General features: G+C 43.9%; 1 protein-coding gene across 5 annotated transcripts in view; it reads right to left on the bottom strand.

Moving 5' to 3' along the window:
- Positions 1–1701: 1701 nt before the first annotated feature.
- Positions 1702–26257, bottom strand: part of RUBCN (rubicon autophagy regulator) — a 60479-nt gene continuing 35923 nt past the window's right edge. The window contains exons 8-21 of one of the 5 annotated variants that reach the window (XM_077767659.1): positions 22992–23087; positions 22177–22292; positions 21032–21242; positions 20432–20536; positions 17764–17838; positions 11150–11210; positions 10288–10420; positions 9458–9603; positions 8337–8401; positions 7632–7870; positions 6747–6808; positions 5896–6049; positions 4676–4769; positions 1702–4449 (exon numbers count right to left, since the gene is read on the bottom strand). In XM_077767659.1, coding sequence (XP_077623785.1) covers positions 4271–4449; positions 4676–4769; positions 5896–6049; positions 6747–6808; positions 7632–7870; positions 8337–8401; positions 9458–9603; positions 10288–10420; positions 11150–11210; positions 17764–17838; positions 20432–20536; positions 21032–21242; positions 22177–22292; positions 22992–23087 — 1736 coding nt within the window. In that variant the 3' untranslated portion in view covers positions 1702–4270. Of the gene's footprint in view, positions 4450–4675; positions 4770–5895; positions 6050–6746; positions 6809–7631; positions 7871–8336; positions 8402–9457; positions 9604–10287; positions 10421–11149; positions 11211–17763; positions 17839–20431; positions 20537–21031; positions 21243–22176; positions 22293–22991; positions 23088–26257 lie in introns of those variants that run through there. The other 4 variants (XM_077767660.1, XM_077767661.1, XM_077767662.1 and 1 more) reach the window with 4 other exon arrangements.

Here is a 26257-nt window from a genome sequence, read left to right as displayed (position 1 = left end):
GTTTTCCTCGGATTCTGTCATTTATCCCAGTATCTTTCCAGTATCTTTCCCCTTAGTCTTTCGTTCACTGATTTAAAATGTCCAAGTCATTGTAGAACATTCGGAATGCATCTTGTTTTCAGAGGCTTTGGGGAATGAGCAGACAGTGATGACAATATACCACACCCTAGTCCAAACCAACATAACTTCTCTTGAATGACTGCAACCATCTCTCTAGAAGATCCCACTGCTTCTACTCTTGCTTTAACTCTATTTATTCTCTGAAAAGTACACCCTGACATTTTAACCAGATGAGTCACTTCTCTAAGACTCTTCGATGGCTTCCCAAGGCCCTGAGAATAACGTCTAACATGCTTAGGAAGTCCTTGCAGGTTCTTGCTCAAATTCCTCCCGTTACTACACCAACACATATGCCAGCTCTCATCTGGAGTCCTTTCTCCCTACTCTGTGTCTAGCAGGGGCCTTGTCACCAATCGAAATTAGCCTCCCCCCTTTTAATAGTATCTACTCTTTCCCTTCATAGCTCTTATTACAGCTTGTAGTTATATATTCATTTTAGTGACTTTAGACAATGTCTGTCTCCCCCTTAAGACCTTAGGGTCAGGACTGGCTCCATTTTGCTCTCTGCAATAGCCACAGAGCCTAGCACAGAAACTGGCATACAGTAGGTACCCAAATATTTAATGGGTAATTAAATAGGACAAGACTGGCATGGAGAGAGATGGTTGAGATTAAGAAACTGAATTTGTGTGCTAGTGATAGAAAAGGAACAAGACAGATTCACTTTAAAAAGAAAATTGAGGGGCGCCTGGTGGCTTAGTCGGTTAAGCGTCCGACTTTCGCTTAGGTCATGATCTCGCGGTTCGTGGGTTCGAGCCCCGCGTTGGGCTCTGTGCTGACTGCCAGCTCAGAGCCTGGAGCCTGTTTCAGTCTGTGACTCCCTCTCTCTCTGACCCTCCCCTGCTCACGCTGTCTCTCTCTCTCTCCTAGAAATAAATAAAACATTTAAAAAATAAATAAATAAAAATAAAAAGAAAATTGAACAGAATTTGATGATAGGTGGTGGGAAGGAGATAGGCTTGACTAGCTGAACATGCCACCTGACTCAGAGAGGAAGGAGTCGAAACCCAATTTTCAAACTGGAGTGACTCATGTTTAGGTTTGGGGAAATATACTTGTGTTAGTTCTAGACATATCAGTTGGAGATGACCAAGAGATATCAAAGCAGAAATGTTCAGAAAGTTGCAGGGTAGGGGCGCCTGGGTGGTTCAGTTGGAGAGACAGAGACCACCACTACAGACCACCACAGACTCGTGGTTTCACCTCAGGTCATCATCTCATGGTTCGTAAGTTTGAGCCCCACATCAGGCTCTGCACTGGCAGCACCCAACACAATTCAGATGCTGTAGAGAGAAAGATTTACATCACTTTGAAATAAAAGATACTTACATCAAGGGGATGGGTAGGAAGCACACCTCGTGCACTGTGAATGACTATGTGCCTGTATCTTTTACACATGAAGGAATAAAAATCCAGAGAAACAAAGTCATCTGCTCAAGGTCACATAACAAGTCAGTGATGATGCATTCTGACCCACTTTTCCTGACTCAGAAACCTCCTGAATTTTTAGACATGCCTGCTTTATAGTAAACACTCAAAATCATTTCCTGATAGTCAAGGTGGACAAATAAAAGGCAGGAATTTCATTTCCTTAGTTTATTAAAGATGACAACAAACGTTAGGCTGCGTATATATTACAGCGAATAGAAATCCAGTTCAGAACACAAGTTGTAGATGAACAGAACATCTCTATATAGACTCTTGCTCCTTTAAAGCCTTGGCAGAGAAAGTCAATAACAGCCTCATTTAAGTGGAAAATATTTGCTGTCCACTCTTCTGCAATGTCTTGAATCTTGTCTCTACCTTGTAAGCAAACTTTCAACTCTTTTCCCTTTATTTATAAAAAAGAACACTTTTTCCCCTCCCATTTCATTCAGAAGGAACTCTCTTCAGTGCATTCAAAGCTTTCCCCCACAACAGCAGGGGATTTTCAGATACTGGTATTAGTTGCAAAGTGCTTTCAAAACATCCCATACTCCTTCCTCTCAAATAAATAAATAAATGGGTATTGGACAGTGATGACAGCAAAGTGTCAGGGTCACTCAAACAGATACGCAATCTAAAGAGACGGAATGCAGAAGGTGGAGAAAAATAAGTGAAAAACTAGGAGCATGTACGACTGCTGAGCTCAACTTTGGAAACTGTCGGCATTTTCCAGCCTTTGGTCCTATGCTAACATGAAACAGAGAGGACAATAATGAAAGTGCATCTCTCTTCCAGTGTAGTGACTTGGAGTAAGGAGCTGGATGTGTAATTTATACCACAACTAGAAGTAGAGCTCAGAGTCTGAATCTGAGGCCTAACCCTTAGTAAGACTTGAGTTTTTTGGGGCCATTCCCAAAGCTCCTAGGTAGGACAAGGCTCCTAGTTTAAGCCCTTCAAAACTGGGCTGGAGGCCTTTGCTCTCAGAGCCCCTCTTGAGGGAGAACAAGCTCAGGGTCTTCCAGCCGGATCCCAAGCACAAGGCAGAGAGACCAACAGCATGGGTCAATTCCTCCCTGCTCCCTGCTGTCCTGGTGGAGCCTCAGCTCTGGCTATTTCCTTACCAACGCTTCTACTTCCTGTGAGACTCCTGGTTGCCTCCAGCTCAGGTACTCATCGGCTTCCACCAACCATGTGCTGCTTTCTGTTTGGCTTCTTGGGGTAGCATCTACATCAAATTTTTTCTATTAGTAGCCAACTATGGAAAGACAGGTATACAAGAAGTCAGTCCCAGAAAAGAAAAAAAATGCCATGGGCTTTTGTTCACAGAGGTGCCAGCCCTGGGAACAGTGACCCTGACCAGTGTTCTGTGCAGAGGTCAGGAGCTATGGCAACTTAACACCACAAACATATCACGGTCCCACTGAAACACACATTTTTAAGAAAGGGTATGTGTGTGTTAAAATTAGTAATATGGAAAGAATGATTGAACATATGGATATCACCAGGCTAAATGGCTCAGTGCACAATAGGCATAAAGGCTCTTGTTATCCCAAGTACACAGGAACATTCACACTCACATTCACATCCACAAATTGCCACGTTCCCTAACCCCACTAATAGCAGAAAGCTTCCCCACCCCTACCCCGACTTTAACAAAAGAAACAAAGGCAAGAGTTCAGTCACCAGGGAAGGTCCCAGCTCTACTGCAGGAAAGGGATGAGAATGGAATTGGGCCATACTTTTACTTAGGACCAAAATGACCACCTAATGGAGGGCACAGTGGCAAGAGACCCACAAATAAGACGGAGGATGGGGTTTCTGTCCTCAACCTAGGATGGCATCAGGGACTTGCCTAAGCTTGAAAGTTTACATCTGCACCAGACCTAGGTTGATGAGAAGAGACTTTATCACTTAAGAGGAGGCCAACAGCTCCTCTGACTAAATAAATGCTCCTTAAGCCACAGGGTTGTGGCCTCACGTATGCTTGGTTTAAGGCTTTGAAGGGCCTGGCCTAAGTATCAGTTCTGTTTTCTTGCTTCAAGCCCACCAGGGTAAAGAAAGTCAGCTTGTGACATCATCTTTGCCTAGAATATTTTAAACAAGGAGGTCACGTGGTGGCCTCCTTGAGGTCTCTGAGTATTCCAGGTAGTAATGCAGATTTTGTGGCCTCAAAAATACCTAAGTAAGCTGGACAGAATGCACACCACGTAGTCCCAGTCTCTGATGCTTCTCCTCAGGGTGCAATCTGACTCTATTCGAGGACTGAGAGAGAAAACTCCATCCTACTATATCAGCAGCAAAGGACAAATGAGTTGGTTGAGAAAGGCCTGACTCAGAAGCTCCGAAACTAAAACAAAATAAAACTGGAAATGACACTTGAAATGCAGGTGAAACCGGATCTGGTCCAAGTAGAGAAGGCCATGGATGTCAGAAGAACTAGGTTTCATTGTCCACTCCCCTGACAGAGGCACTAGAAGCTTCACACAAGGACTTGTGTGTCAGTTCTGATGGAAATACCTGGTACCTATAAATTGTCACAACAGACTGGACCCCACCAACCTAACAAAGGTTGATTACACATGGACGTTAGAGAAGTCATAAAAAAAAATAATGATAATAATAACCAAAGGAAAAAAAAACCGAGTGGGGAAAGTCCTTACAAGGGAGGCTCAGTTCTGCACTATGTGTGGCCCTAGCGCCTAGCAGAGGGCTCAATGTGCTTTCTTCAGGTGGTCTCCAGGACGGTGGCCTCCAGGGCCAAAGCTTCGGTGGGCTCCTCCTCGTAGTCTGACATGTAAGACTCCAGGCTCTGCTTGGCCAGCAACTCCCGCCGGGCCTGCAGCCGCTCACACCGGGGACAGCTTCCAGACTTGAAACAAGCCTTATGGTAACACGCTTTACACTCTATTCAGGTGGGGAAGGTGGGAAAAAGAGAGAACAATTTCTATTATCTTAAGCTGAAAGTAAATCACTGCCAGCCCCTTCTTGCCACCATTGCTTGGTGCACCCGTGGTGAAAACAGGGAGTCTCTGAGTCAAACTGAACTCTTGCTAATAGAGACGGCTGAGGGAACTAAATGAGCTTCGCGTTCAGTCTGGTTTGCCCACTCCACACCGGCACCAGCCCTTACCTTCACAGGTCCGGCACTTATGGAGCTCAAAAGGGAAGATGATGTCATCCTCGTTCTGGCAGAACTCACAGATGAAGCCCTTGGCTTGGCAGAGCTGCGGGGGAAGGGCGGGGAGGGACAGGCAGCAAAATCAGGGGCAGCACACCAGGAACTGGCACAAGAGGATGAAGGAACCCAAGTGAGGGAAGGGACAAAATATAAAGAAGACTTGAGCGGACCCTAAGGGGTTCTCCCGCCTTCTGGGAAGAGACCAGGCTGGACTTGGGAGCATGACAGTCTGACTGGGGCCAGGACTGGGCAGTGTTAGACAAAGCTTTAAGGTGGAGACAAGAGAGCACGAGTCTGAGAAACTCCAACCAGGAGAGTGGGTTGCAGTGCAGAGCTGGAAAGAAGGAAGGGATGGTGTGCGCCACAAGGGGCTTCCTAAAGTCACAATCCCAGGCTGGGTGAGGATTCTATTTTGAAATAGGAACCACAGCCAATTAAGATAAAATGTGATGGCAAGGGCATTTCTCCAAAATAACACCCAGCCTTGAGTCAAGGTAGAGTGAAGTCTTTCCAAGTCCCCCCGCTGCACAGGGTCTCTCCATAGGCCCTGCTTTGAGCTCTAATTCTGGGACTGTCACAGGAACACACACTGGGCATATTCTAAGATGGGAAATTCTAAAAATGGAACTTCTGAATTCCTGGCATGTTAAGTATATCAAGGACAATAATAACTTGTATCTATAGAATGAAGTTTATAAAATGCTTTCACGTAAATTATTTTATCCATTCTCAAAGCTCCTGAGAGGGAAGAGCAGGGGCTATTAATTATTATCTTCATGTTAGAGACAAGAAAATTGAGGCTTACTGAAGAGACGGCAAAGCATTTCCTTTGGTCACAGTCACTGAGAATGATAAAGCGAAGACCCAGTCCCTCCCGATTCTAACTCAGGGTTCTCCTCCCACATCAGGACAATTCTACACTGAAGGCCTGCTTAGTCCTGCTCTTACCCAGGGGCAGTGCCAGCACCACATCCTCTTCTAATTCCAGGTTCTTTAGATCTAGATGAATTAGCTGTTCACCAACGCTGGGAACAGCAATCCTACCTAGTTTTCCTCCCATGTTGACAGGCCATTTCGACTTCCTGGAGCTGCACGGCAAGAAGCTGGGTCCACCCCACTCCCTGTACCCCTAAGCAAGAGTCCAGTCACATGCTAAGGTGAGACTATCTTACCATGCATCGCTCTACGTGGGCAGCCCCTGACCTGGTGAGCTCAGCAAGCCGGGGCCCCAGCTCCCCCTTCCTGGTTGCAGTCAAGTCATTCAGTGAATACAGGTGAAGATCCTCGGTCAGGTGTCCTGGAACTGTGTCAAAGGAATCGAGAAGCCTACAGGAAATGAGGGGAGGGAGGGAAGAGCAGAAAATGAACATTTTAGGGGTACCTGGATAGCTCAATCGGTTAAGCATCTGACTCTTGGTTTTGGTTCAGGTTATGATCTCACAGTTCATGAGTTCGATCGAGCCCCACGTTGGACTCTGTGCTGACAGCATGGAGCCTGCTTGGGATTCTCTCTCTCTTCCTCTCTCTCTGCCTCCCACCCCCCATATCTCTCTCACTCTCAAAATAAATAAACTTAAAAAAAAAATTAAGGACGAAAATGAACATTGTGTGTGGCACACCAAAGTAGAAGGATCTCTATCCAGAAGCAGACAGGGAAAAGAAGGGCCCAGACAGAGTCAATGAGGGTGAGCAGCGCTGAGCCAGCCTAGGAGTTCCAGACCACTCTGGACCCTCCACACTACCAGGTGTCTGGATGGCAGAAGTGACTTTCACACCTTCCTGCACAGTGATTCACGCCAGCTTGCAAAGAGTGGCAGGTCTGGTCTGACAGAACAACCAGCGAGTGCCCTTCCAGAGGATACAGACACAGTTAACTGCTGCAGGCTTTTCACTGACCATTTCTGGAATTCTCTACAAATCTCTCTACTTTCCTTCTTCACATAACAAGGGACAACTGCTGGGGCACGTCTGTTTCAGAGACATTAACCCAGCAAGAGGCCTCTGGCCTCCATACAAGACTTACTCTTTGGCCAGTCGGCACGTCTTAAACATGTTCTTCATGTGATATAGCTGGACCCGCAGCAGCTGAAGAGAAAGACATTGTGGTGCTGAGTGGGGGGTAAGAGTAGGTATGAAGAGGAAAGAAACAACTTAGAATGACCAATACCTTTAAACCCTGGGGGTCTGGAAGCTTTGCATGCAGCAGCCAGAGCCAAACTATTCTCTACATCTGTAACTCAATAATGGACTTCAAAATGACCTCCAGTCGGGGAGGGCACCTTTGCTAGGCTGGGTTCTCAACTACACGACTGGAAGCCACTGAGAAATCCAGAATGTGAATTTCCCACCTGATACCCTATTCTCCCTTCAGTATATTTTCAGTGCAGAGAGGACTCCTGCTTTTGTCAGTGAGTGCCATCTATGGCTTCAGAGCTGCCATTGGTAGGTTTGAGTCTCTAACTGGACAGATAGGTGGGAAATGGCAAGAGGTTTAGAAAGTATGCAGAGAGCGCCTGAGTGGCTTAGTCGGTGAAGCGTCCGACTTTCGCTTAGGTCATGATCTCACGGTTCGTGGGTTCGAGCCCCGTGTCGGGCTCTGTGCTGACTGCCAGCTCAGAGCCTGGAGCCTGTTTCGGAGCCTGTGACTCCCTCTCTCTCTGACCCTCCCCTGCTCACGCTGTCTGAGCTCTCTCTCTCTCCTAGAAAGAAATAAAAACCATTAAAAAAAAAAAAAGCTCTCAGAGCTTAAAAAAAAAAAAAGTATGCAGAGAAAGTGTGAGTAATGAGACGGTTACAGGTCTGACATGGTGACAGAGAGAAATGTGATCCTGGCAAAGGCTGAGTGAATGGAGGGAGGGAATGAGGGATGAGGAGGGTAATCTGTGATGTGGCCTTTCAAGGATCCTACCCGGACTTGATTGAGCAGCTTGACCTTCCTATAGAGGGCACTGTTGATGTCCTGCACATTGAAGAGAGGATCATTCCAGATCTTAAAGAGCAAGTCCTTAGAGAAATTGCTGACATAGTACTTGCTGAAGTCCCACTTGCGCAGAACCCGGCTGGGGATGACCATCTGGGCATTTTCATGGCAGCACTGACAGAAGTACTTGCCCAAGTACTCACAGTACCGCAGCCGCTTGATATAATCTGTAAAAACCAGAAAGTCAAAGGTCAGATGTGACTGTGCCTTCTATTAGGTGGTGAGGCAGCTCTCTTGCTCCTTTTCAAAGAGCAGGAAGGGGCGGACACTGGGCACTGGGCTCCATCCACTTCTGTGCTCTCAAACCCACTCTGTGGGTTTCTGTGTCCCTCCCTGAAGGCCACTGAGGAAACAAACCCGGGCAGAATTGGTAAGATCCAGCTTCCAAGAACCTGGCCCAGAGTATCCAGTTTTCTTTGGTACACAATGCTGGTAATGGGCCCCCCAAAATCATTTCCCTCTGATTGCCAGGGATCCTGCACAGCTCTACCTTCGGGGGTCTAGGCCCCTTCTTTCCCCTTCCCTCTTCTGCTCTGTTGACTCCTCTCATTGACACTGTGACCAGCCACTCTGCCAAGGGTGTGAGAGGGCACAGCCTCTGGAGGTGGATCAGGGGTCAGAGAAGATGCTCACCGGGGTCAGTCCGAATGCCACACCCTGCACAGCGGTAATTCTGCTTGGCCACAGCGATCTTCCTCCTGAGGAGAAGGGAAGGAGAGGGCTTTGGCAGATACCGGCCACAGGGGTATAAAGGAAAAGGAGGCAACCATAGGGCTCTTGTTAAGTATGGGAAGAGTGGGGAATTCACCTGTTGTTTTTTAGAGTTGGACAAAATGAACCCACCGGGAGAACCAATTCAAACCGAGGATTACTAGGTTAGAATTTAGGTCAAGGCAGGGACAGTCCCTAACAAATGAATCACACTTCCTGTACAAATGTAAGAGATGAGAAACAGGACAGAAGAGAGAGCAAGAGGAAAGAAACGTAACCATCCATCTTAAGAGAAGAAAAACCAGGGGGTACATGGGTAGCTCATTTGGTTAAGCGTCTGACTCTTGGTTTCAGCTCAGGTCATGATCTCATCGTTTGTGAGTTCGCTGCATCAGGCTCTGTACTGACAGTGCAGAGCCTGGTTGGGATTCTCTTTCCCTCTCTCCCTGTCTCTCCCCTGCTCACTCTCTCTCTCTCGCTCTCTCTGCCTCTCAAGAATAAATAAAGTTAAAAAAATTAAAAGAAAAGAAAAACCAGTAAGCTCCCAAAACTGTTGGGAGGAAGGCAACAGGTCAGGAAGGCCAGTGATAAAAGACCTCATTTCCAGGGGCGCCTGGGTGGCTTAGTGGGTTAAGTGTCCGACTTTCGCTTAGGTCATGATCTCGCGGTTCGTGGGTTTGAGCCCCACGTCGGGCTCTGTGCTGACTGCCAGCTCAGAGCCTGGAGCCTGTTTCAGTCTGTGACTCCCTCTCTCTCTGACCCTCCCCTGCTCACGCTGTCTCTCTCTCTCTCTCTCCTAGAAGTAAATAAAACATTAAAAAAAAAAAAAAAAAAAAAAAGACCTCATTTCCAGTCAGCTCCGGGAAGCAGCAGGAAGATCAGGAGTAAGACTTGTGACACGATAGATAACCTTCACTCTCTGCCTTTAAGTGAACAGAACTGTGTGGGAGCTACAGCTGGAGGCAGAGACAAGAGGCGAGTGGATGGCCCTGACAACCCCGGATATATCCTTTTTCCAAAGGGCACAGACACTGCCTACTCACGTGGGGGCTGGATGAACATTAAAAATGATCTGAGGCCGGGGTGGAGCCCACTCCAGGTTGCCACGAACACGGATACGCAGCTTGTAGATGTCAGCGTGCTGCCCGTCATCTGGTGAGATAGGCAGCGAGTCAGGGATGGGCAGGAGCTGCAGGAGAGAAGCACAGGAAGGTCCAACAGGGACAGTCTGGGGGAATGTGCCTGATCCTTTGGTCATGACAGAAACACAGTTAATCAAAGAGGTGTCAGGACACCTCAGGTAAAAGCTTCAGGCAACCTTGGCCCTCAGAACAAATCACTGAGGCACCAGGCTACTAGAAGTGAGGGCCTGGTGTTCCAAGAAGTAAAAAGAACAGAAAAAGCATTCCAGTGGGGTGGCACCCATTGCTGATGCTGTCCTGAAGCCACCTCAGGACCCCTGCTATGCCAGGATGCTTCATGCCTTACTTTTTGCTAGAGCAAAAAGAATATGAACGTTTTCACACTTTTTCACAGTGTCTCAAAGTTGGTCACAATACAGGAGTTCCACCTCTAGGTCTAGTAAGCAGTCATGTGGAATAAGGACAATGAAGGAGCCGTCATCTCCTGTTCTGACAACTGTTGGGGAAAACCCAGGCAAGCACACCTTCATTCATTCCTTCATTCATTCATTCTTTCATTCATTCCTTCATTAACTCAACACATTTGTAATAAGTGGCTTCTGTGAGCTAGGAAGGAAACACACAGGCTCATTCTAGACTGGGGACATGGGACAGAGAAGAAAAGCATCAGAGAGGCTCATGGATTCATGGGGCTGGACAGTGGGTAGAGGGAAAAAGCTGAAGAAATCTACCTTCTGAGGAGCATCATGCTCTGGAACCAGCCATTCTAGCTCTGAGGCAGCCGGCAGCTGCATGCCTTCAAACTGCTTCAGGAGTCCCATGGCCACTGCCTCTGCAGATGTGGAGTGTAGGAAGCAGTGAGAGCTGGAAAGGAAGCACAAGGAAGGCTGAGCATAGAAGAAAGAGCCTGCCCTCCAGGATCTGATATTATACCCTGTGACTGCTGGGCTGAGAACACTCACAGTACCCCCAGTCTGCCTGGCTTCTTTTCTCATCAGCTTCAGACACATGAGTGGAGGAAAACAGATTGATCTTACAGTCCCACGACTTAGGCTCAAACCCCACTTAATAGCATTACGTTGCACTGCTAGTGAGGGACTCTGTATCACTTCCTTTCTCTAAACTCCAGTTTCTTTAACTGCAAAATGGGGGTTATAACATTATTTACAAAATAAATTGAGCAAAACTGCCTTGTGAACGATAAAGGACCGTTGCTCCTGAATGGGGGACTATTTCCCCTTGTTGGATCTACAATGGGAAACCAGTTCAGTTTGATTTCATAATCAGAAATCAGGGTCACTGCTCTCTCTCTTCAGATCTAATCTTCTGGGGGCCTCTGATATAATCAGAGTCAGCAGAGAAGGAACAATCCAGACTGCGATCTTTGCCTCCACTACAGCCCACCCCGTTTGAACCACTGACCTTCTGCTCTGCTGCTGGGGACTCACCACCACCAGCGGGCAGGCCCTTCGCTTTGTCTCTTTGTGAATGTGCATGCTTCGTCTACAGCCTTTCCCCTCCATGTCCCAAGAACTAGGTTTCTTTCTCCACATACCCAAGGTTTTATTTTTAAAAGAGGTAAAAAGTACTTACAAGGACTGGGAGGAAGAGAAGGGTTTGCTGTTTGAGGCTGTGCTCCTTCTGATGTCAGCATCTAAACAGAAAACAGATAAGGGGAGTGGGAAATGGAAAGGGAGGCAGTGAGGGATAATAACAATGGAAACCATTCCAAGCCTGTGTCAGCTTAGTGCTCAGGGTAGCAACTACAAGCTATGTTCTATGCAGGGTAAGGAGCAGAGCCCAGGGGAAGCTCTACACATCATTTATAGTTTGGCTCTGTTCAAGTTACAACCAGGATGAATAAGTGACATTATGCATAGTGTGGAGACAGTTGAAATGGCTACAAACCCAGGTGAGAACACAAACTCAGATTTGGTACAAAACAGTGAATGAGGAAAGGAAGCATCCTAAGGCACACAGGGACATACCCTCTATCAACACAAACACACAAAGAATACTCCAATCTCTCCTTCATTCTCTAAATCTCAAGCCCTCTTAAATGATAAACTCTGAGGTAAGGGCTCTAGCTAGCTCTTTTTTATATCAAAACCAGTACTTAACACAGAAATTGGGTCACAGAAGTAACTTATTAAATGTTCTGTGCAATTGGAACTTTGCTCCTAACACCTGACTACTATTGCTATTACCCTGGAATGCGAAAGTCTTCAGCATCCTTATAGAAGCTTCATGGACACTGGGTGTTATATGGAAACCAACTTGACAATAAACTATAAAAATAAATAAATAAATACGTACATACATACATACATAAATAAAAGCTTCATGGAAAGATTTCCTTTAGGTCTGGTGGCATGGGAAAGGAGAGAACTTTATGACTTGGCAGCTCCCTGGAAATGCCTGGTAACCAACACATTTTCATGGAGATATTCAACATGATGTTTTCCATAGAACTTTCAGGCCTAATTACAGGAAACTACAGCAGACTTTACAAAGCCTATTTCTCATAAAGGATTTTGAAGAGGATTTCTAATAACAATATACCTGAACCTCTAGAGACCTCATCTTCCCAAATACGTTTGATGGGGAAAATGTGAAATAGAGCAGTCACGTTCAAGAAGAGAAAATAGAGTGTATTCAAGTCATGAAAACAAGACTGTTCTGATAAGTCTCATCCTTCATTTCCTTTGATACCCAGTGAAAAGACATTCTTTTCCTGATTAAAGCTACACGATGATCATGTGAGCCGCTCAACAGAGCACTAAAGCTTACATGACATCAGTCTGCAATTGGCAATGAGAAGCTCAATTGTTCTTTACTGAGTTTCCTTCATACAGTTTCCTCTGTATATATATTTTTGTATGTGCCACTAGATCATGAAATCTCCTTGTAAGGAAATGAGAGCATGTCTAACTCTTCTGGTTAGCCCTAGAATACTTAATACAGGGCACTGTATACAAGCCCTATATACTCAGGTTATATTCCTAACAAATCAATGTTTTCAAAGCTATATATACCAGAAGAGAACAGAATTAGAATCTGTCAGTGAATTTTCTTATGCTCTCTAAGCACAGGAAAATTTAACATAACAAAATTTTTGATGAGTAAATAACAAATCTTACTTTATTACAAAGAGGTTTGTGTATATATTTTCTGTGTGAATTTGTACCACCAAACTCCAGATCTCAATACATTGCTAGTTGCCTATTCCATTCTAAAGAGTACTAGTGAAGAAAAAAAACTCTAGGCAATAGTAGACCTTCATAGACCATTTAATTTGTAGCATTCCTTTGAATATTGAATAACACTACTGCTTTGGATTTGTACATAAGTCTTATCTTTATACCCCTGGAGTGTTTTCTACATAATAGGCTTTCAGAAAATATTTCCTAAATAAATGATTAATTGGCTAAAAGCAAAAAGCAAATTTCAGCCTGTTGGGAATGACAGAAAAAGAAAAATGAGAGAAAATCGTAGACAAATAACCTTGAACAAAGAGCTAACCAACGTTGTTATTGTAGGGCCAGGCCATTTAGAGAAAACACTGTGCATCAGAGAGAAGTGGTGATAATTCATGGTTGCTAAGGAAACCATTGTCTTCAAAAAGCTATTTAGCAGCTCTTCAATCTCACAGAGAGAAGTCATGTTTTCTTCCAGAGGCAAAAAAAAAATCATCCTCTGCTCTTAGGAAAATATCGTCAAGTCATACTTCACCATGCTTCTTTTTTTTTACCAGAGGTACAAAGATTTCCTAGCTAATCATGAATACTTCCAAGAGTGGGGAAGACCACACAGGTTTGGTTGCGCCAATCTTCCCCTGAGAGTAGAGAGGGGGAAGCAGTGCCTGACCAAAAGAGATACCAGACACTGGCCAAGTACCATGAAGGCCCTGTGGGTACTGGGTCTCTCCTGCATTCTGTGAACTCTCTGGTCAGTTCAAGCATATAATTAAATTAGTGTGGTGAAAACACTAATCAAGGATCTGGATAAAAGTAGACGAAGCTTGGGGCGCCTGGGTGGCTCAGTCGGCTCAGGTCATGATCTCACAATTCGTGAGTTCGAGCCTCACGTTGGGCTCTGTGCTGACAGCTCAGAGCCTGGAGCCTGCTTCCGAGTCTGTGTATCCCTCTCTCTCTGCCTCGCCCCTGCTCATGATCTGTCTCTCTCTGTCTCTCAAAAATAAATAAATGTTAAAAATAAATAAATAAATAAATGTTAAAAAAAAAAAAGTAGACGAAGCCCTCAGGCAGAAAACTAATGAGTTAAACAGAGAGGACAAGGCCATTCAATTGGATGGAAGTTAACATAATTATGAAACTTTTAATTAATTATTTGACAAGTATTTTTTTCTAAGAGAACTGATTTCACATTTCCCATGCTTTACATAAAGCTATTGCTACTGACTGAAAAAAGAAAATCAAAATTATAAAAACAATTTAAAAAATGACATGCTATAAGAAGAATTTTTCCATGTCCAGACACTGGTATTGGGATGATCAGGAAAGAAATGGTTAGAACCTTGGTACCCTAGCCAAATCTGCATATTTTTAAACAAAGTAAGGCACGGGAAGAGAGTCGACTTCAGAATTTACTGACCAGTTTGACGCTGGTTTCCTTCCTGCCTTTCTTCTAGCAGATAAGGTGATACCCAACACATGTGGATATCCAACTCCAATGTATTTTCTGTAACAAGTGACTAGAGAGGAAACTTTTCTAAATGGAGAATCACAATTACTGTGTTTTTAAAAGTGAAAAAAAATGTATTTAAAAGGGTAGTGTGGGGAGAAACACTGGTTACCTTGAATTGGATATAACTTAAATACTTGTCAGAAAACATAGTTTCTGAACTTCTTTCTCTATATAGTGTGCCAGTTAAAAATCTATTGCCTTTCAGCTCAAACCCTGCCCTTCTTTGTGTTGGCTCTAGGATAATGGAGCTGGACTCAAAACAGTGGCCCTCTGCCAGCTGGCACCATGTTAAGCTTTGTCAGTAGAGGGCACTGGAGGGACACTGAAGGAGGCAGGCATTTCTCTTGCAGACCCTGGCAGACTCCTTCCTGTAGAACATGTGACTTCTCCCTTGGGGACGCAGGCCTTCATGAAGGTGGCCTTGAAGCAGAGTGCCACTAGTGGTACTTCTCAAACAGCTTCCCCAGCACCTCCTGGCAAAGCAGGAGCCACAGGCCTGGCACCTCCCATGAAGCACTTGCCCCAGCATCTCTTGAGTTCTGAGGCACAGCACTTCCCTAGGGACAGCCTCTGCCAGCACCCCACAGAACGGTTTCCTGGTGCCGTTGGCATGGCACCCCTCATGGACAGTATCCCCAGGCACTCTCTTGGGGCTGCTCTGCAGCCTCAGAGAAAGAACTTCTCCACCTCTAGTGAGCCGGGCGGTCTGGATCTCAGCCGTGTGGATATGATCCTCTTCTATGCTTGTTCCTTCCCCAGTGCTCCACCTTAGCCCTAGGCATACTGACAGCTACCTACATCTGCTATTCCTGTATACTTTAGGGTTCTTGTTACTCCTTATGAGCCCGTCTCCCATGACTTCAGTCTCACATGATAGTTAATAATTCTTTATTTTAAACTTTCCCTATTCAAATTACTCTGTCTCCTGACTGGACCCTGACTAGATACATGCATGTAGAAGACTGAAATTCTAGAAGAATCTACAAAGGAAGATAAAGAACAACTGATGAAGCTGTAATAAAAGGCGAAGGAGGGGTGAGGAACAAAACTCTAAAATGAAAGAAGTTTCAAAGACTGGGATTGGAAGCTTATAAATGATCTCATACAAATTTGGCAGATACTGTAGAAAGAAAGTGATGAAGTGAAAGAAGCCAGACGCAGAAGATCACATACTGTATGATTCCATTTATAGGAAATGTTCAGAAAAGGCAAATCTATAGAGACAGAAAGACGAGCAGTGAACTGTGGCTTGGGGTAGGAAGGGAAATTAAAATATTTTTTAATGTTTATTTTTGAGAGAGAGACAGACAGACAGACAGAGCATGTATTGGGGAGGGGCAAAGACAGAGTGAGACACAAAATCTGAAGCAGGCTCCAGGCTCTGAGCTGTCAGCACAGAGCCCAATGCAGGGCTCAAACTCACGAACCATGAGATTATGACCTGAGCCAAAGTCAGACACTTAACCAACTGAGCCACCCAGGCGCCCCATGGGAAGGGAAATTAACTGTAAATGGGCACAAGGAATCTTACTGGGATGATAAAAATGTTCTAAAACTAGATTATGGTAATGGTTCCACAAGCTGATAAATTTGCTAAAAATTACTGAAATAGGTGTTGATGAATACAAAGCTTTCTATGAATAAGCCTTCTGAGATCACAAGGTTTATATCCACTTTACTGCTAGGAGGGAGTAATTTCCAAATCTATTTCCTTCAGAAACACTTCTGTTCCATATGTTCTACTCAATGAATCAAGAAATGTGATTATATCAAGCAGAGTATTACAATATGCAGAGTATTCATCATAGATGATGTAATAGGGTGCTTAAGCACTTAAATTTTCCCAAGGGTGTTACGGATTTTAATCTGATAGTATCCTCAGAGGCTCTTCAATACATAGATCACTTAAGATGATCAAAAAGAAACACATCTATAAACCTCATTAGTAATCAGGAAGATTGCTAATGAGAAGTATAATAACACTTTTTAGAAAGAATTTCATACCATTAATAAACCAGAAAGACGAAAAGCAACAGAAAGCAAAAAAGAAATCTAGTGTAAAGAAAGATGAATTCTAAGTTATACTTTCATAAATAAGAATCTCTGTGTAGAAAGAAGGTAAACAAGCCACTTCTTTTGAAGGAGGCCTGTTCTGATTGCTTTCCCTCCAACTCCCATAGCGTGCTGGGATTGTGGGGCACAAGAAAAAGTAGTTTTCTAGTTGAAAAATGTTTCATGTATATAAAACATACAAATGTATAAAAAAGGTATAAAAATGTATTTTAAAAGCTTTAAAGCTCCCAAAATGGGGAAAGAAAAGATGCCAGGAAGACCAAATAAAAGTATGCCTTATGGTTAAAGCCGACTGAATATGCTCGGAAGGAGAAATGGCTGGCAGTCAGCGAATGTAGCCGCGAAAGGACTGTATTTGTAAACACATAAGAGACTAGTTAAAAAGTGATAGGATAATTATATATCAAGCAAGGGAAGACTATGTTACAATATGTTACGTTAGAATAAATTACAACAGTTTAGAAAAAGAGAAGAAGAAAACTGAATTTTATTTCTCCAATCTTTATCTGATCTTACATAATTATTTCAAATTCTAGTGGCTGATAATATTAATAGTTAAAATGATCTGTTTAGGGGTGACTGGGTGGCTCAGTCGGGTTGAGTGTCAGACTCTTGATTTCAGCTCAGATGATTAACTCAAGGTTCTTGGGATTAAGCCCTGCATCGGGCTCTGCACTGAACAGCGTGGAGCCTTCTTGGGACTCTTTCTCTCTTTTCTCTCCCTCTCCTGCTTGTGCTCACAATTACGCACACGTGCACTCTCTCTCTCTCAAAATAAATAAATAAACATTTTTAAAAGTTAGAAAAAAATAAATAAACTGTGTAATAAAAAGTCCTGAGTTTTCCTGTTGTGTGTTTTAAAGCCACTAGTAGAAAACTGCTACTTTCAGTTAACCCTACCTACGGAAAGCCTACTTGCTTGAATCACAAAGCAATTACAAAGGCTAAACATTTACAGCAGTAAATCCGAATTATATACAAAATACCAAGAAGGGATCGCTTTCTGCAAATGGCTCTGCAAATTCAAAACTCTAAAGACACACTATGCTTTCACGTCATTCTATCACACTTTTGCTGTCTGAATGGGTGGCAGTAGCTTAGCTATTGATTTGAACTCAAATTTCTTCTCCTGACCAATGCTTTCTAAACTGTCTACTACCTCCATCAGCCACAATGACTACTTAGTCTACAAATATCACTGCAGGGAAGAATCAACAAGGACAATCTCTGTGAGGAGGACTGTTGGAGGTCCTATAAAGAAGAAAATGAGTATTTGAATTATTACTAGCTGGCTCAGGTCTGGTTTTTCCCAGCTAGTTCTCTAAACCTCACAGATAGGTGTCACAAGATAAAGAATGTACAAAAGGTGATGCAAACATTCACACACATGCATGTATGAGCACACCCACACTTCCAACACAGGCTACCTGAAAACATCGAGGCCATTGACACTGAGAGTCCGTTCTTTGACATGTGAGTCAGGTTAGATCCTTCGCTACCATCTGTGATAATGATTATAAAAGGGGGCCCTTTAGTATTCAGACAGGAAGTAAATCAATGAGAATGACAGTTCTATACCACATGTTCCTGGAAATCAGGACTTGACTTGGCTCCAAAAGATGAAACTGCTTTTAGGAAGTTACATCCATAGGAAGGTGCTCAGTATCACTTGGAAGATAGTTACTGCTGCTTCCCCAACCCGGCCTGGTCTTAAAGACCTCCTAAGGTAGTGGTTCTCAACCAGGGGAGATTTTGCACCCTTGTAGGTAATTTGTGTAGAAGCCGCTGATGATGCTAAACAGTCTACAATGCATTGGTCAGTCTATTACAACAAAGAATTATCTGGCCTAGAGGTTGAGAAACCCTACCCCGAGGTCTTTTCCTTTAGGGATTTCCGTCCTGAATTGACTAGAGTTAGCTGATCAGGCAACTCCTCTGGGGCCATAAAGGCAACAACAGTTTTCCAACAGGAGTGACTTCATGCCACTCCCAAGCAGGCTATTTCAAATTTGGCTCCTTCCAGACTGAACAGCTTCCTCTGGCTCCCTGCTTTGCTACAAGGCACAGACTTAAGTGTCAAGTGGACTGTTCCCCACCCAGTGAAGCAGTGTTGTAAATTTACATTAATACTACTCCTATGAAACTCTAACTGCTGATCTCAAGAGAAAGGGCAGAACCCTTTATTGTCTTCTAATTTGGAGATCAAGCCAATCAAAGACTGTGGCATACAAAAAACAATATATAATTGGCCTCTGCCTCATTTTCAGCACAAAGCTCCTAAAACCTTTATGACTTCCAGAGTGACAGGAATGTCTTCTGTTATTCATAATGAGCTCCTTTCCATTATATCTGAGTTTATGCTAATGAGGTGACTCACTCTTGAGGAGTATCCAGATAACTTCAGGATGGGGCTGGCTGCCAGAAGAAAAACCAACCACCAGATTAGAGGATTAGAATTTTTAGCCTCATCCCCAAACTCCCAAAAAGGGAGAGGTGGTGCCGATTGAACTCAATCACCAAAGGCCAATGATGTAAGCACTCGTGGAATGAAACTTTGATAAAGCGTTTTCACTTGTAATGAGGTTTGGGAGAGCTACATGGTTGGTGAATATACTGATGTACTGGGAATATAGCACACCTTGACTGCATGCACAGAGAGGTTCCTGTGCTAGGAAAACTTTGGGACCGTGCCCTAAGTACCTCTTCATGTGACTGTTTATTTTTATCCTTTATAATAAAGTAATCTTAAGTACAGCGTTTTCCTGAGTTCTGTAAGTCATTTTAACAAGTTATGGAACCTGAGTTGAAGAGGTGTCTTGGGAACCCCTGAGTTTGTAGCTGGCTGTGGAGAAGAGTAGGTAACCTGGCGACCCCATTTGTGGTTGGCATATGAAGTGGGTGTACCTGTGGGACTGAGCCCTTAACCTCTGGGGTCTATGCTAACTCCAGGAGTTAATGGCAGAATCGAAAGGTCAGGATACTCAGTTGGTATCAGAGAATTGGAGAAATGTTGTTGGAAAACCACATACAAACAAACCAAAAAAAGAAAAAAATGGAGTTTTAAGTGGCTATTATTGTCATGAAAAGAAATCAGATATTAAAGAGAGAACAGAAGGAAGACTTCCTAGAGACCTGGAAAAATATGTATAAAAATTGTATTTCTGAATGGGGAAGAAATCCCATTCAGAAGCTACCACCTTGGGGAAGCTACCACCAGGTTTCGATTACTACTGGAGGTCTGGGCAGGTGAAAAGTGAATTACATCAACTGTCTAGATTGATATAAATAGATCTATAAAAAATTTATTCATCACCATCTTACAATGGAGAATTATAGAGTCAATTCACCTCTATAAGAAAATAACTCTTAGTTTCACCCATGGATGAAAGCTTATGTCCCTGAACTGCTTTTCAGTTGGTTGGTTTGTTTGTGGCACTGATGGGAACTTGAAGAAATGTATGATTTGCGGGAACGGATTAATCCATTAATCATGAGTTAACCGGATTTAACATAACTGCCTTCCCAGATTAGAACCCTTCCCTTTCTCTATGCACATGCTTACAACAACAACCACAACAAGGGTTGGTGATTCCACTAAGTATGTTAGCGCTGGTAGGACAGAATAAAGCTCTACTTTGTAAACCTGATTTTTCCCCTCTTTCTTTCCCCCCATGACTCTTTCTGTTCTTTTCTCTTAAGATTATAACAAAGCTCCTTTTAAACATTTTGAAAGAATTTCGATTGTGTTATAGAACATAAGAGAGTAAGATTCTAATTTCATGCAAGTATGGGCCAGCCTTAGGCTGTTAGCAGGAGGAATCAGAGTGAAAATCCAAGAGAAAGTGCAACTGAGGAGACTCATCAGGGTGACTTCAACAGCCAGGCCCCTCCACCTTAAGCACTTCTTTTTCTGCTTAAATTTTACTAAAGGAGCTTTGTTTTTAGCAAGAGAGGCTGTCTCTCACAGTTATTGACACAGTCCATAATGTACCATACTGAAGATTGTCTATACTTACAGAAAGCTTCTCAGTCTATGACTTCAAATTCAAAGAGACAGGCAATGAAAGTTGCTTAAAATAAAGTGTCACTTTTTACCTTGGATTTCAAATTCATCAACTTCATCAGCAGAGCCAGAGTCAGAGAATTGCGTTGAATCACGTGAGCTAAACTGGGAGCTGCTAGAAGTGACCCGAAAGCCTGCTATATTTAAAAAGAAAAAGAAAAAAAAGGTAATAAACAGAACAGAAAGTGGTCTCCTACCCCTAAGGTCACAATGGAAGGGACCTGGTATGACTTCAACAGAGAAGTGAATAGAACCTTGGCTGGGAGTTACGATGGTGAAATGGAAACTAACTCTTCTTGCTGGCTATTCCCCATTTTATTCACGACACTTTGAAGGTTTCAAATAAACAGAAGGTACTACTATCTGGGAAGTGACTCTGGGACCAGCAGGCTTAGTTCTCATATCAGAAACCTACTTTTTGGAAGATATTTCTGAGGTAGGAAATGGATAAACTCAAAGACTCTGGGTCTGGCAGGAAAAAAATTAGAATACAAAAAATCTTTCTGACAGCAGAGAAACTCTTAGCTGGGTTATGACATCTCAAAGTGAGACAAAAAAGAAAGCTCACAAGGCACCAATCTTATCCTAATGCCCTACAGAAGCAGAGCTGAGGAGCTCACAGCCTTACTCACTTCCATGCTCGGTATCCTGATACCCAGGGAGCAGGTTCTTGGTGCGAATCTGCTGGCGACGAAGGCGGATCTTCTGCTTCAGTTCCTGGATCTCTCTATCACTGTCTTCCTCCTCCTCTTCTTCCTCTTCCAGGCACTGGCTCATCATGTTGCACTTCATTAGCTCAATGGCAGCAATCAAGGACTCTGAGATGCTGAAGTGGGCATTCTCCTGGGGGAAAGGAGAGCATCAAAGAAGTTGATTAGCAAGGGGCTAGGTATGTTGAACACCTCACTGGCTGTAATGCTGAAAAGTAGAGCTTCCTTTTTTATTTTTTTAATGTTTACTTATTTTCAAGAGACAGAGAGTGGAGGAGAGGCAGAGAGAGAGGGAGACAAAGGATTTGAAGCAGGTTCTGTGCTGACAGCAGAGAGCCTGATGTGGGGCTCGAACTCACAAACCTCGAGATCATGACCTGAGCCAAAGTCAGACGCTTAACCGACTGAGTCACCCAGGGGCCCCTGGAAAGTAGAGCTTCTAAGACATGTGCTGCTTTTATTCAGAACACTCGGGGAAAATGAACACTTCCACTATAAGGAAAGCTGATGGCCAAAACAACGGTTCTACATTCTCTTTGCTCTCAAACCTGCCATGCCTGGCCTTCCTGTCCTACTTTACATAAAAATATGATAGAAAAGAAGTCTAGAATTTAATATCAAGGTCTTTCCTAAAGCATATCCCTGTACACAAAGCATTAAGGTAAACATAATATCTCAAGATAAAGTGCTTTTAAGCTATAAAATCCTACAAAAACATTATTTATTATATATCGGAGCCTTAAAACAAAATACAGAAGTTGATTCTGGAAACAATTTTTACCTAAGGTTCCAGGGTCAAGGAAACAATAATCATGTGGCTAAAATTCAATACTTCTCTGCCCAAGGTACCTTCTAAGACAAAATCGATAATATTTTTGGACTCAATGTGGAGCATAGATTCCCCGAAAAGTTCTCCAGAGACGGAACGTGTTGAGCTTACCTTTAGTTTGAACTTGTTTTTACTGTGGTCTTTGCTCATGTTACTACTGTGTACCCAAAGCCTCTTTAGAAGAAATGGCCAGATCACCTAACTCCTGAGCTCTTCAGTAGCCCCTTAGATTTCTTACCTTTTCCAGGTCTGCACAGCTTCCAAAGTCTTGCTCAGACAGGTAGCTGATAAGAGACTGTCCTTCTGATGGTCTTCGGAACATGCCCTCCCCTGAGCATAGGTACTGCCCACCCTCTGTGGGAAAATGGAATGTGGAGGTGAAAACTCCGACTTGGAAAATCAATCTGTAACAGACAAGCTTCTTTGAGAAGTCTGATGATTTTACCACTAATAATGCTTCCAAGTTCTCCCAGGTTAACAGGTTGGAAAGAAGATGACTACCCTCTAAAGGAATTTCTCTGAATCTCAGAATCCCATAGCACTAAGCCTCTTGTTTAAAGAATAGTAGAGTAACAGAAGAGAGCCCAGAGACAATCCTTTTACCATCCAAATTTAAAGATGAGATACTTGCTCTCCTACCCTACAAAAAAGAATACTAAAAACCTGTGCTGAGAATCAGACAAGGAAACAAATAGCTTCCTCCTGTGGAGCTTATCTTCTCGTAATTCGGCCCCGACACTCACAGGCCTCCTTTCAAGGTTCCCCTCTCACCCACTCAGAGAGCCATTCCATCTGGATTGACAGACATTCATGGTGATAACACCCACAGCATAAGAGAGGGTGGGACCCCTAAGTCAGAAAGGAGCAAGAGAAATGGCGGGGCAGTGTGATTTCTAGCATGGGGGCTGGAAATGATGATAGGAAGGGTGAGACTGTACAGTGTGTACCCTCCCCAGAGCTGACATGAGGCAGACGACTCAGAGCTTAGCAGGCACAAGGGGAGGGCAGAGAAAAGACACAGCTGCAGCCCTGGCCTTCCTAGTGCTCACTTACCATACTCCATGTACAGAGAGCTGGGTGTGCTGACTTCACTGCTTTGGCCAGAGTAGGGCAAGGGGCCTTTCAACTTCGACTTATCACTGCAGGATTCTAGTGTCAGTGACCACCAGGGAGTAAAAACACACATACGAGGTGAACAACAGATACATTCCCAACTTTGGAGTTTCAATATTTAACTGCTCCCATTCCCAATGCCCTCCCAAACAGGAGAGTGATGGCACAGCAACACAAAACAGTCCAAGAATGCGGGAACACATGGAGGAAGGGAGACGGGGCGTCAGTAACTTCTAAGAGGAAAAGAGAAAACATAACCCAGAATGCAGCAACACAAAGGTGGAAAGAATCAAATCAAAGTAGACTTATGAATGCAGTTCTTTTTTCTTCCATCTTCTTACCAAATGTTCTAGGAATACCAGCCAATTTCTCTCCTCTTAACAAAAACCAATGTAGAAAACAGCCCTCACATGGTAAAACAAAGATAAACACACTGAAACTTCTCTGATACCTTGACACTGGGTTCTTAAACAATCTCAGAAGGGTTACACTAAGGAAATACTAGGATATGGCCTCTCTTGAACCTGAAATGAACCTGAAAGTTGTCACACCTACAAATTTAACCCACTTCTCAATTAGCTGAAAAACAAAATAAAATCCAGCAATGTCCTTCAAAGAAGCATCAAGACAATGCTAGAGAAGCCAAGGATGATGGCCCTGTATCCAAAGGGATCAGTCACAGGGCTGTAGGCCCAGCCTTACTGGAGAAGGAAGGGAACGGTTTCAAGAAAAGCCTGACAAAGTAGGAAGTGGCTGGGTAGAAGTTTTCAAGAACAATGAGTTGGGAGTAGGCAGGGCTCGTAGGAAATGAGAAACTGATACTCTCCCAAGGAAAACACAAAATTCCCACTGCTACAGAAGGAAAGGCAAGCAGAAAAGCAGGTGGGGGCCTGAGAAACGAGGAGGATGCTCTGGGAAAATGAATGACCGAGCCACAGCCAACCCACTTCCCCCACAGAGGGTGCCAACTTGTCAGCTGCTCCTCTCATTAAAAAAATGCTACTCTGTGGTAAGAGGTAACTTTGTGCTTTCCTTGGGTCTCAAAGATTTCTATCGGTCCTAGCACTGAGCTCTCCTCCTCACCGCTGATCTAAAGACAAACCAGCAGTCTCCATGATGCCTTGGTTAAGAAACTATGACTTGCAAGTAGTTTAATTAAGTGCACAGTAAAATTAAGTGCACAACATAAACTCCCAACACTAGTACCCTATTCCTTTACAACATGTACAGGCAGTCCAGCCTTTGCTTTCTGAGCTCACTGCCTCCTGATGCTGCCCATTCAAATGAACAGCTCTAATTCTTAGATTTCCTCACACTCACTTGAAACCTGTCTTGTTACAATTTCTCATCTCCTTAAGAATAACAGTGTTCTTCTAAACAGTGGTCCTGTCAACTTCCTCCTCTTTAACCTTCTCTCTTCCGAGTTTACATACTCAGTGGCTTCCCCCATTAGCAGGAGGCCACCATTTTCAGTCCTCCCTCACCACTCTCTCTGGCAAACACTCTACTGTTAATATCTCTATAAACCCAGAATTGAACACAATCTTCAACTTGAACACCACCGTGAAAACCAAAGAAACAGACTTAAGTCACCAGGAAAAAAACCTGTACAATGGCTGGAATGGGGGAGGGGTGGGACTTACAGAGGAAGGAAAATAGGTGAAAGAAAAAGGAAATGGGACTCTAGGAGAGGCAAAAAGCATGCATCCACATCCAAGACCACGGAAGGGGGAAAAACATTCTGGTGTTAATTCAAGAAAAATAAAGTAATCCATAGTTAAGTACTCAGTTATAAGAAAACTTCTGCCACTGATTCATCATGATGCCTTAGACAACGAGTGGGCACCAGTTTCACCCTTTGGGCAAAACAGGATTGATAAATTTTGATTCTGCCGCCCAGAGCTATTGGGAGACTAAATGAGGCATCTGAAAGTCATGCATAGAAAACACACTATGCAAAATATCAGTGTCATTTTAGAGATGGGTCCAAGAATCACAGCAGGACTGGCCAGACTTGATTTGACACCAGAATGGAAACGAAGTTCTAAACTAAGCAAGAGGAGGAGGTGGCAGACAGAAAGGAGGACTGGCTCCCAAACCTGCAATGGGATCTTCAACTATAATGGTGATATTCCTGGGGCCTCCTGTACGTAGACAGACAGGTGCAGAGGAGAGTCCAGAGAGAGGAAATGAGAACAGAGAGAGTGAGAAAAAGAGTGTCCTTTTATCTAGCGGAGTTGGGGACCTAACTCCCAAGAGGGAACCCTAGTGCTGAAGTACTCAGCTACTGAACCGTAGTAGCTGACTCATACAAGAAGCTACACATGACCCCCTCTCCCTCAGACCCTTTTGCTTAGGTTTTCTCTGTTCTCCTTTCCAGTGCAGGTTACCGTGGTTTCTGGAATCCACGTGGATTCAAGAATGGGGGTAGGGAAGCGTCCCAGGCTCAAAGACCAGTGGCCTGGAGTACAGTGGACAGCAGGCCTGCAGCAGGAGGTGTGAAGCGAGGAGCTAACCCAAGTACTCTTCACACCTAAGAAAGCTTGTGGGAAGGCAGGTTTTGATTTGGGAGATTTTTTTTTCCCCTAAAGAGTTCCAATACCCGAACTGCATCTTGAGTAGAAAATGGAAAAAAAATTGTCACTCAGAAGTTTCAGATGAGGGCCTCAGCTCTCACCTTCCTAGAAAGAACAGAGAGAAATCAATGGCAGCTCCAGTTGCTAAAGGAAATCTTCGTCTTTTGCTTTTTAAAAGATTTTTATATATTATTTTTATATTTTTTATATATTATTTTTATATTTTATTTCTGGGGCTTTCCCACCCAGAACTGGCTTTGAGCACAGAGATCCATGTTATACTTGCTGTTATGGAGACTCTCCTACAAATGAACCCCAATCAAAGCCTACCAGACACTAACAACCCATGACAGAAGATGGCAGGGAGGTGGCAAGAGCAGTGAGCCCCACCTCTCCCAGGCCGAGGGTGCGCTCTGCTAGCAGCTGCTATTTGTGTGAGGGAGGGCCCAATGGCCAGGGCCTCCTCCCCTGGCGGCCGTCCAACCTGACTTAGTGATGCAGTGGCCAGCCCCACCTACTTGTTTCCTAGGTCCCATCATCTGACACGCACTATATCCCTAGTTTTAATGAGGAAACTCCAATGTCACTTTGCCTCTCTCATACTGGTGTGACACCTGACCAAACTTCTCA

This window comes from Crocuta crocuta, unplaced genomic scaffold, assembly GCF_008692635.1.
Source record: "Crocuta crocuta isolate KB4526 unplaced genomic scaffold, BGI_CrCroc_1.0 scaffold45, whole genome shotgun sequence".
In the NCBI taxonomy this organism is placed as follows: Eukaryota; Metazoa; Chordata; class Mammalia; order Carnivora; family Hyaenidae; genus Crocuta; species Crocuta crocuta.
Note: the sequence above shows the minus strand (reverse complement) of the source record. Positions and strands in the feature narration are given on the sequence as shown.